Source organism: Chiloscyllium punctatum, chromosome 19, assembly GCF_047496795.1.
Source record: "Chiloscyllium punctatum isolate Juve2018m chromosome 19, sChiPun1.3, whole genome shotgun sequence".
NCBI lineage: Eukaryota > Metazoa > Chordata > Chondrichthyes > Orectolobiformes > Hemiscylliidae > Chiloscyllium > Chiloscyllium punctatum.
The window spans coordinates 43,160,779-43,172,797 of record NC_092757.1 but is presented as its reverse complement, the minus strand read 5'-3'; the positions used below and the strand labels follow the sequence as shown (position 1 = coordinate 43,172,797).

Here is a 12,019-nt window from a genome sequence, read left to right as displayed (position 1 = left end):
ATTTTAGTACCATACTAAATGTTTTGCACCTTTGGAAATGTATCCCAGTTGATAGTAAACTGATCAAGTTAGAACCCAGAATTAAATGGCTTGAAAGATTACATGTTTAATTTTCACTGTTCCTTAAAGTTACGACGAATCACTGAAGCCTATTCACACGAGGCTGCAAAAGTTCTTAAACAACAGAACATAAGTTTATTACACAAACAAAGGAATGTATTCATTACTTTGCCCTTAAAAGAGTTTATATGTTAGTCAATGCTGTGATCACTGAAATATCCCATTATCAGATTATTTTCCATGGACTCTGGAGATAATTTTACAATTCCGTCCAAGCCTGAGGCATGCATCTTACACAATTCTGAGGGCCTGAACTTTTTCAGTTCTAACAATTTGAAAACTTCTATTTAAGGTCTACTGGCTTATAAACTCCAAAGACTAGAAATGTCTTCTGCTGAGGTGACTGATTACACTGAACTGAATTGTACGCTTGTTTCGTCTAAACCAAATTATAAAACTTGATTTTGCTGCTTTGAAGTCAAAACAAAACCAATTGCCTAACTGTGTTTATTTTGCACATCATAAACCCAATATAATAAACATTGTTTCCAAGAATAGCTCAGATGGCTGTAGTTAATTGACTGTAGTTATAATAACAGAAATTACTGGAAACTCTCAGCAGGTCTGGCAGCATCTGTGGAGAGGAAGCAGAGTTAATGTTTCGGATTCAGTGACCCTTCCCAGGATGGAACTGATTTGAGTGGCATGAAGCAGAGGGTGATGGTTGACAGGTGTTTTTGTGATTCAAGCCTGTGCCTGAAGGGATTCTGCAAAGATCAGTGTTGGTGCCTTTGCTGGTTGTGGTATATAAAAACAATTTAGACTTGAATGTAGGAGGGTTGATAAGTAAGTTTGTGGATGATATGAAAATTGGTGGGACGGTTAAGAGAGAGGACAGCCTTAGATTAAAGAAGGATAGATGGTCAGATGGGCTGATCAGTGGCAAATGGAATTTAATCTAGATAAATGCGAAGTGATGCATTTGGGCAGAACAAACAAGGCAAGGGAATACACAATGAACAGTAGGACCCTCCTCCTTGGTTCTGGATTAGACGTGCTGGAAGAGCACAGCAGTTCAGGCAGCATCCAAGGAGCAGCGAAATCAACGTTTCGGGCAAAAGCCCTTCATCCCTCCTCCCTGACTTATCACCTTCATCCCCTCCCCACTCACCTACTGTACTCTACGCTACTTTGTCCCCACCCCCACCCTCCTCTCATTTATCAGTCCACCCTTCAGGCTCTCTGCCTGTATTCCTGATGAAGGGCTTTTGCCCAAAACGTCGATTTTACTGCTCCTCAGATGCTGCCTGAACTGCTGCACTTTTCCAGCACCTCTAATCCAGAACCCTGGTGTACATGTCCAGTGGTCCCTTAAAATAGCAGGACAGTTACGCCAAAGTGGCTCAGAAGGCACATGGGATTCTTGGCATTATCAGTTGAGGCAGAGTATTTAGGAGAAAGGTGGTCATCCTTGCCAGAGCTAGAGTATTATGTGCAGTTCTGGAATCCACTTTATAGAAGGGATGTGATAGACTGGAGAGAGTGAAGTGAAGATTTACCAGGGGTGTTGCCTGGGCTGGTGATGTTTAATTATGAAGAGAGATTGGACAGACTAAGGAAAACAACAAATGCTGGAGATCATAGCAAGTTAGGCATCTTTCATGGAGAGAGAGCAAGCTAATGTTTCGAGTCTAGAAACTCGATCAGCGTTGACAGACCGGGGTTGTTTTCCTTGAAGCAGAAGAGGCTGAGAGGGGACATGATTGAGATATGCAAAATTATGAAGGGCATGGACAAAGTAGACAGGAAGAAACCTTTCCCTCTGATAGAGGGATCAATGAGTGGGTGGATACAAAGTTAAGGCAATGGGAGAAGGTTTAGGGGAAATGTGAGGAAAGATTGCTTCACCCAGAAAGTGATGGGAATCTGGAACTTTCTGTGAAGTTGGTAGACTCAGAAACCCTCATAATATTTGAATAGTAATTAGATGTACACTTGTGATGTCAAGATATACAAGGCCAAGTGTTGGAAAACGGAATTAGGATAATTAAGTGGTTGCTCATTGGGTCAAAGGGCTTTTTTTCTATACCATAGACCTCTATGACTCAAAGGCTTCTTGAAATACCCCTTCAGAAACATAGGTTGTACCTCAACTGATTATTATTTATAAATGTTATATTGAAATCCAAATGTTATCAATATACACAGCATATCCAAATATATCCACTTTTTAGGTAGCTGCAGGTCCGAAGTTCAAATGGTAAAATTATACCTCCTCTTCCCCCTTTTAAAAAACTGCTGTTGTTTTGACTTTTTTTTTCAAAGTTCCAAAACAATGCAACAGCATATAAACAGTAATTGCTGCTCCAGGAATTTGAGGAAATCACCTCCAACACCTAAAATACCTCAAAAAAAAAGAGCAGCTCTTACAGCCAGAAATTTTTCCCGTCCCCCATCTTGGATTACGAAGATTGATGAGGGCAGAATAGTAGAGGTGATCTATATGGACTTCAGTAAGGCGTTCGACAAGGTTCCCCATGGGAGACTTATTAGCAAGGTTAGATCTCATGGAATACAGGGAAAACTAGCCATTTGGATACAGAACTGGCTCAGAGGTATAAGACAGAGGGTGGTGGTGGAGGGTTGTTTTTCAGACTGGAGGCCTGTGACCAGTGGAGTGCCACAAGGATGGGGGTTGGTTCCTCTTTTTTTGACATTTATATAAATGATTTTGATGCGAGCATAAGAGGTACAGTTAGTAAGTTTGCAGATGACACCAAAATTCGAGGTTTAGTGGACAGCGAAGAGGGTTACCTCAGATTACAACAGGATCTTGACCAGATGGGCCAATGGGCTGAGAAGTGACAGATGGAGTTTAATTCAGATAAATGCGAGGTGCTGCATTTTGGGAAAGCAGATCCTAGCAGGATTTACACACTTAATGGTAAGGTCCTAGGGAGTGTTGCTGAACAAAGAGAGCTTGGAGTACAGGTTCATAGTTCCTTTAAAGTGGACTCGCAGGTAGATAGCATAGTGAAGAAAGCGTTTGGTATGCTTTCCTTTATTGGTCAGAGTATTGAGTACAGGAGCTGGGAGGTCATGTGGCTGTACAGGACATTGGTTATGCCACTGTTGGAATATTGCATGCAATTCAGGTCTCCTTCCTATCGGAAAGATGTTGTGAAACTTGAAAGGGTTCAGAAAAGATTTACAAGGATAAGACCATAAGACATAGGAGTGGAAGTAAGGCCATTTGGCCCATCGAGTCCACTCCGCCATTCAATCATGGCTGATGCGCATTTCAGCTCCACTTGCCAGCACTCTCCCCGTAGCCCTTAATTCCTCTAGACAACAAGAACCTATCAATCTCGGCCTTGAAGACATTTAGCGTCCCGGCTTCCACTGCACTCCGTGGCAATGAATTCCACAGGCCCACCACTCTCTGGCTGAAGAAATGTCTCCGCATTTCCGTTCTGAAATGACCCCCTCTAATTCTAAGGCTGTGTCCACGGGTCCTAGTCTCCTCGCCTAACAGAAACAATTTTCTAGCATCCACCTTTTCAAAGCCATGTATTATTTTGTACGTCTCTATTAGATCTCCCCTTAATCTTCTAAAACTCCAACGAATACAATCCCAGTATCCTCAGCCGTTCCTCATATGCTAGACCTGTCATTCCAGGGATCATCCGTGTGAATCTCCGCTGGACACGTTCCAGTGCCAGTATGTCCTTCCTGAGGTGTGGGGACCAAAACTGGACACAGTACTCCAAATGGGGCCTAACCAGAGCTTTATAAAGTCTTAGTAGTACATCTCTGCTTTTATATTCCAACCCTCTTGAGATAAGAGACAACATTGCATTCGCTTTCTTAATCACAGACTCAACCTGCATGTTTACCTTTAGAGAATCCTCGACTAGCACTCCCAGATCCCTTTGTGCTTTGGCTTTATTAAGTTTCTCACCATTTAGAAAGTAGTCCATGCTTTTATTCTTTTTGCCAAAGTGCAAGACCTCGCACTTGCTCACGTTAAATTCCATCAGCCATTTCCTGGACCACTCTCCCAACCTGTCTAGATCCTTCTGTAGCCTCCCCACTTCCTCAGTACTACCTGCCTGTCCACCTAACTTCGTATCATCGGCAAACTTCGCTAGAATGCCCCTGGTTCCCTCATCCAAATCATTAATATATAATGCGAACAGCTGTGGCCCCAACACTGAACCCTGCGGGACACCGCTCGTCACCGGCTGCCATTCTGAAAAAGAACCTTTTATCCCAACTCTCTGCCTTCTGTTAGATAGCCAATCCTCAATCCATCCCAGCAGCTCACCTCGAACACCATGGGCCCTCACCTTGCTCAGCAGCCTCCCGTGTGGCACCTTATCAAAGGCCTTTTGAAAGTCCAGATAGACCACATCCACTGGGTTTCCCTGGTCTAACCTACTTGTTACCTCTTCAAAAAATTCCAACAGGTTTGTCAGGCATGACCTCCCTTTACTAAATCCATGTTGACTTGTTCTAATCAGACTCTGCTCTTCCAAGAATTTAGAAACCTTATCCTTAATGATGGATTCTAGAATTTTACCAACAACCGAGGTTAAGCTGATTGGCCTATAATTTTCCATCTTTTGCCTTGATCCTTTCTTGAACAAGGGGGTTACTACAGCCATCTTCCAATCATCCGGGACCTTTCCTGACTCCAGTGACTCTTGAAAGATCTGAACCAATGCCTCTGCTATTTCCTCAGCAACCTCTCTCAGAACTCTAGGGTGTATCCCATCGGGGCCAGGAGATTTATCAATTTTAAGACTTTTTAACTTTTCTAGCACTATCTCTTTCGTAATGGCAACCATACTCAACTCAGCTCCGTGACACCCTTTAATTTTTGGGATATTACTCATGTCTTCCACTGTGAAAACTGACGCAAAGTACTTGTTAAGTTCTCCTGCTATTTCCTTATCTCCCATCACTAGGCTCCCTGCATCAGTTTGAAGTGGCCCAATGTCTACTTTTGCCTGTCGTTTGTTTCTTATGTACTGAAAGAAACTTTTACTATTATTTCTAATATTACTGGCTAGCCTACTTTCATGTTGCCAGGGTTGGAGGATTTGAGCTATAGGGAGAGGCTGAACAGGCTGGGGCTGTTTTCTCTGGAGCATCGGAGGCTAAGAGGTGACCTTATAGAAGTTTACAAAATTATGAGGGGCATGGATAGGATAAGTAGACAAAGTCTTTTCCCTTGGGTCAGGGAGTCCAGAACTAGAAGGCATATGTTTGGGGTGAGAGGGGAAAGATATAAAAGAGACCTAAGGGGCAAACATTTTCACGCAGAGGGTGGTACGTGTATGGAATGAGCTGCCAGAGGAAGTGGTGGAGACTGGTACAATTGCAACATTTAAGAGGCATTTGGATGGGTTTATGAATAGGAAGGGTTTGGAGGGATATGGGCCAGGTGCTGGCAAGTGGGACTAGATTGGGTTAGGATATCTGGTCAGCATGGACAGGTTGGACCGAAGGGTCTGTTTCCATGCTATACATCTCTATAACCCTACTGCTAAGAAGTACCAGTGTACAAGCTCAAGATTTCCGATTTGAAATGTATGCCTGTGGTAGAATGGGAATATTATAATACAGGTGTGTTTAATCCTGCTGCGCAGAACTCTGGCTTTGTATTGGGGCTTTTCCCTCAACAAGGTCTCTTTTATGTTTGACAGAGGACTATTATTACTTCATAACAAAGTATAAATCCTGTGACAAAATGAACTTTTCTCATTTTAAACGTTACTTTCTACACTTCTTGAATCATATCTTAGGTTATTGCCAACTTCAATTCACACAAAGATGAGCAGATGCTATAATTCTGATCTGTCAGCTGACAGGAGAAGAACAAACTTGTCACTAACAACATAATAGTGGTGCAAACTTGTTACAAATTTATCATTTCAGGGAACCATAATTCATATTTGCAAATATCAAGTATTATTGATAGATGCGACTCCATTGTCTCAATAATGTGCAGCAATTTCGGAGGGCTTTCCATGCAATTCACAAAGCACTGTACTAAACCTTGGGTCATGATTCAAAAAATAGCCAACTCCAACCTTACATTTACAAACATCTATTTCTAACTTCTCTGAAAAGGTCAGGGTCAATGGCTGGCTGATTCACTCTGTATACTGGGTGGTTGATGAGCAGATGTATCATCTCAGTCTTCGATAGCAATGCACAGAAAAAGGCAATGTGGCAAGAGCAGCTAAAACTTTGCAGCCTTATGGTGTTTTAAAGCCTGAGTCAACTTGGTCGTGGAAGTTAATTCAATGGAAACCTACAGTAAGTGGTCTTTGTTTTACAGAAAATGAGTTTTAGGGTAATGTTACAATAAGGCAAAGAAATAGAACCTACTCTTAAATATTCAAAATGCAGTTGAACCATGTTATGTAAATAAACACATTACAAGTTCAAAGCCTGTGCTGCAAGTAAGTTCAGGTGTTCATTAGTCCATCATCTGTCAAGGAGAGATCACGTTGCAACATGAGATATACCAGCAGCTTGGTGCGTTGTTTACATGATATTGGGAAGGATACATTTCAGATCATATAGACTATGAAGTCTGCTTAAAGGAGTGAACATGAAAGTGACACTGTTACAACTTGGCTGTAAATTAGTGAGGAAAAGAATTCTGAACTTATTGTTGTTTTGCTTATGCTGACTGAGTGCTATCAAGCATGATACATTGCAGGATTTTGCTTATGTCACAGAGACTGCAGGCTCCCATACAAGGATAGCAGGATTGTTTTCAACACCTTGTAGTTTTATGAGCATTTCTATGGTAATCCTAAGGGTCTTCTGGGATTACTCTTAGACTGCGTAAGAGATGAGGTGGAAATCAATATCATACAAGTGGCGCATTATGTATGATCCATTTCAACCATCTCCTAAGATGCCTAGTCTCTCGGTGCTATTCTTAGCTATACATTCTTTAAAAGTTTCCCATTTTGAACTAGTTGTTTTACACATCAATGCTTGATTCAAATTTATCTGGTCAGATATCTTCGCAATCACTGAATTTTCTGGTCCTTTTCATAACTAAAATAACCCCTCTTATCCTACCTGCTTCCTGGAAATTTGATCTCACACTGTTTCCTTTCTTGTTGGGCAACAAATGCTCTGATCAAGAATGTTCTCTTACATAAAGACTTCAGGAATTCCTTCCTGCCTGTGCTCATTTAGATTGTGAAACATTCCTAATGAAGGGCTTATGCCCGAAACATCAACTCTCCTGCTCCTTAGATGCTGCCTGACCTGCTGTGCTTTTCCAGAGCCACACGTTTTGACTCTGATGTCCAGCATCTGGAGTCCTCACTTTCTCCTACATCGTGACCAATTCTTCTCTTTCTTGTCTACATGATGCCCTTGACATGTTATCAAAAATCAAGGCATTTGTTTTCAAGATACACTGATGACACCTATCACAGAATCACTTCTCCCGTCATTGTTATTAGATTATTAGACAAATTGTCTAATATCCAGTGGTGAATGAGCAGACATTTATTTCAATTAAAGATAAGGAAGCTGGAAACTATCATCTTTGGTCCTTATGATTAATGCTAGTCTCTAGCTACCGGCTACTTCACTCTCCCTGCAATTGAGGCTGAACCCAGTTGTTTGCAACGTGGTTGACATATTGGAGTCTGAGAACAGCTTCTATTCATCTACAGCATTAAGGCTAAACTGATTTTCAAACCATAAAATTGTCCGACTCTGCACATATCTTAGCTCATCTATTTCTGAAATCCTCACCTCTGGACTTGACTATTCCAATGTATTCCCGGCTGGACTACTACATTCTACCTTTTAAAAACTCGAGGTCATTCAAATTTCCATTAGCTGTGTCCTAGTCATTCATTATTCTTATGCTTAGTATCCCAGACCAACCCCTTGTCAAACAAGGCTTTGATTTAAGAATACAAGTCCTGGTTTCTCAGTCCACCCATGGCCTCGACCCTTGCTACCTCTATAATGTCTTTCAGTACTTCATTGTTCTAAAATATTTGTGATCATCTAACTCTGATCAATTGAGCATCCACAATTTTAAATGTTTTGTCATTGGTCCACTTGCCAATAACTGCCTAAACCCTAAGCTATGAAATTCTTTCCCTCTGTTGTCCTTTAACGTATAACTTTTTGATCAAAATTAGGTCAGTTGCTGTAAGGCCTTGATGTTACATCTTGCTTCATTATGCCCCAGTGAAGTGTGTTAGGCATTTCATCATGTTAAGTACACCAAATAAATGCAGATTTTGGTGTTGCAACTCCATTCTAATGTTTCATTCTGGTGCCTAGATGACTGTTAACTTAGCTTAAATTCTGATTCACAAAATGAGTTCACTTCCTCGCAAGAAGATCTGTTCTAACTCTGTTGAGGTTTGAACATCCACCTGAAAGAGATGCCTGCTGTCTCACAGACAGAGGCAGAGTGACACTGTAGTACCAGGAGGAAGAAAAAGGCCTCTGTCAAGGAAAGAGAGTCTTTAAAGATAGCTTTTGGGGCAATAGTATATGGTGATTGTGAAAAGTTCAAATGTCATTTTCTAGTCATTTTCTTTTAAGATTGGAAGTTAGTCACCTGCAAGGTCAATGAAGTTTTTGTTGCAGGTAGACTGATATGGCTGAGCGAAACGTGGTACATGAGGTCAAGCTAAGCAGCCTCTGCCTGAGAATTATGCTAAGTCTAGTCAGTACATGTTCAAAGTTAGGAAAACCAGACATTAAGATTACAATCCCACTGAATCACATGGATGAACAGTTATTCTAGAATTCAGTTATTTTAACACATTTTTAACAATTTAACGTTAACAAGATAGAAAAAAAAATAAATTTTTCTGTGTCAAGGTTGGTGTCATTGTCTCAGCCTCTTACAGTCATAGAGTTATTCAGCACAGAAACAGACCCTTCAGTCCATGCCAATCAGATATCCCAAATTAATTTAGTCCCATTTGCCAGCAGTTGGAACATATCCCTCTAAACCTTTCCTACTCATGTACCCATCCAGATGCCTTGAAGACATTTCTCTTCATTTTAAGTTATATCTTAACCATGTTACCATCTTTTTCAGTTCAACTGCACAACTATCATTGGTACGTTAATCTTTAATGGAGAAAATTGATCGAAAATTAATAGATTTACAGTTGGAAAGTGATTTAGAGAGCTCTTAAGTCAAAAATGTGTGCAACAGTCAACCCTTCATTCAAATCATCATGTTAATGCCTTACCACATCAGGAGCTTTTTGGATCTGAGTGGCCAACTGCAGGGATTGGTTAGCTGAGGAAAGCTGCTCACGCAAAGCCTCTGCTTCTCTCTGAACCACCTCTGCCCTCTGAAGGAAAGGGAAAAGAAACAAAACACACTCATTCAACAGCTGACAAATTATATAGGCCCATTAGGCAATTTCTGCGTCAGTGACTATAACAGATTTTCCTTAACAGTCAACCTAATAAATGTAAAAAGAAAATACTGAAAGTGATGGATATTCATTTTAAACAGTACAAGGAGGAAATAATTGAGTGATTATGACAGTAATTTAATGCCAGGAGCAAGGAATCCCTGCTGATATTAATGTTGCAGCTCAGCGAGTTTTTGAGACGCAACAAAAACAAGTGGAACGACATTTTATTTTCAATTTCTTTTCCACAGATGAGACCAAAAGGGACTTTCTCTTGGTATGGGAGAGGGGAGGAATGGGAGATGAGGGATGGGGATGGGTTGAAGATGAATGAGAGAGGAGGGTTGAGGATGACTGGGACAGGAAGGGTGGAGATGACTGGGAGAGGAGTGGTGGGTGGGGAGTGGAGGGGAGAGGAGGGGTGGAGAGGGGAGGGTGGGAAGAGGAGGGAAGGAAGAGAAGAGGAGAGGTGGAAACTATTTGGAAAAGATGGCTCGGGAGAGGATGAGTGAGAAGATAGGAGAAAGAAGGGGTGGGTTGGGATGGATTGGGAGAGGAGAGGAGGGGATCCTCTAGGGAACGACAGTGGGAAGGTGAAGGTGAGACAATTGAGGAATAAAGTTATATATTAGTAGTAGAAGAGGGGATGGGCAGGAAAGGGCATGTCAGGATGCTGAAAAAAAAGGGGGATTGAAGAGATCAAGGAGTGGAGGAGGAGTTGATCAGAGGGGAGGGACAAGGTGATGACGTGAGGGAATGAAGTGATAAGGGAAGTGGGTGAGAAAATATGGGGACGGATGAGTTGACGAGGGGAGGGGATAAGAGGAGTTGGCAAGCTTATTGGATGAAAGGAATGGATGAGGAGGTACAAAGAGGGGATGGGACAGGGAGGTGTACGAGGAAACAAGAGGAGGGACAAACTGATGAAGGGAGGGACAAGGGGAAGGGGGTGGTCAACTGACCTAAGCAAATTATTAGTCAAAGCATTAAAAATTAGTTACCTGATTGGCTCTTTCCAGATCTGTCATGATCATTTCAATTTCATCTGCTCTGTAAGAGATTCAACAATTAATGAAGTAATATCCTGAACACAATACCAATAGGTCCACACAATAATGGCACACCCCCAGGTATATTCATTAAGTATAGAAATGTCCTCAGTGGAACAGTCAAGGAGAAATTTTGTCCAGATGTTATATTTAGGGCCAGATACAAATATGCTTAGTATCTACGCCCATCTTATTTGTTTGCTTTTAGACAAACAAATCACAATTATAACTGTACAGACAACTTCAGACACTCTATTACCTGACAGCAATTCTCACAGATTATGTTTCTCACTAGGCTAATTGTTTGAGGCCAGCAGGAGTCTATATGAATTACGTACTGGAAGCTGGAAGTAAACTTTCAAGTCTGAAAAGTATATCACACTGGGAGCAATGAACAAATCATAGCATTGCACAAGGGAATTTACAAAAACGTGCATTACACAGGAGAACCCAACACAGGAAAATAACTCGCATATATACAATTTTATTCCTGCTTAACTGAACCCAGTAGCAGTTAGCTAGGTAACAAAGGCCAAACCAAAGATCAGATTTAGCTCTGTACAGCCCTCAGCCTTGGTAAAATGAACATAAACAGTGAGAGCAACAGTACTATATAACAGGCCTATTAACATTTGCGGTTATCTTTTGACAGATCTTCATTCAAATAGTTTTGAGGTGCAAGGCAGTAACATTTATTTGATAAGAATCACTAAAAACAGTGCATAGCAAGTTGGAACAGTAACAAAACAACATATTCGCTGTGGCTATTCACAAAAAGTCTTTAAATTACAACATCAAATCATCTCTTTCCCATAGCACCAGTCAAATTTTACATCATTAAGATATTTAATGGCATCAAATTTCTGTATCAGGTCTTAGATTAAGACTGATATTTAAAGCTAAGCTATTGTAATTCTGAATTTTCTGACATAACAGATTAGACAAATGATTAAGAGACAGAATCTTTATTCTCTTCTGATACTGAGCACCAGGTGGATTTCTTTAAATTAACATACTCAAAACATACAGCCGATCCACAGAATGGAATTGGTCAGTTGTTCCCTAATTTAAATCCCTTCGTTAAATTGTTGAAATTATTTGATATTTGGTATTCAGTGTTTGTTGAAAAGCTTCAGCAATATCACTGTTCTCAGTGATTTTACTTTTAAAAGAAATAATATAAAGCAACATATCTGATTAAGATTTTCCATTTTTGCCTCATTTAATTCACCCAGAACTTTCTTTCCTCTTCATAAAAAGTAGATGAAAACACATGCAATCTTCCAGCACCCTCACAGTCAGGCACACATTGGACAGCTCATTTATTAAGTAGAAATCACTTATGCTAAATTGAAGATAAAAAAAACAAGCCTTTTCTATAAATTACCAACAATATCTATGCATTAAAAATAAACATGCATCCAAGTGACTAATATTACAAAAATAATTTCTCTTGAGACACTTCACTGG

General features: G+C 40.7%; 1 protein-coding gene across 7 annotated transcripts in view; it reads right to left on the bottom strand.

Moving 5' to 3' along the window:
* Positions 1-12,019, bottom strand: part of LOC140491292 (protein CASP-like) — a 618,172-nt gene that overhangs the window by 177,482 nt on the left and 428,671 nt on the right. For all 7 annotated transcript variants that reach the window (XM_072589278.1, XM_072589273.1, XM_072589277.1 and 4 more), the window contains exons 9-10: positions 10,502-10,550; positions 9,330-9,434 (exon numbers count right to left, since the gene is read on the bottom strand). In XM_072589278.1, the coding sequence (XP_072445379.1) occupies positions 9,330-9,434; positions 10,502-10,550 (154 nt within the window). The remainder of the gene's footprint in view (positions 1-9,329; positions 9,435-10,501; positions 10,551-12,019) is intronic.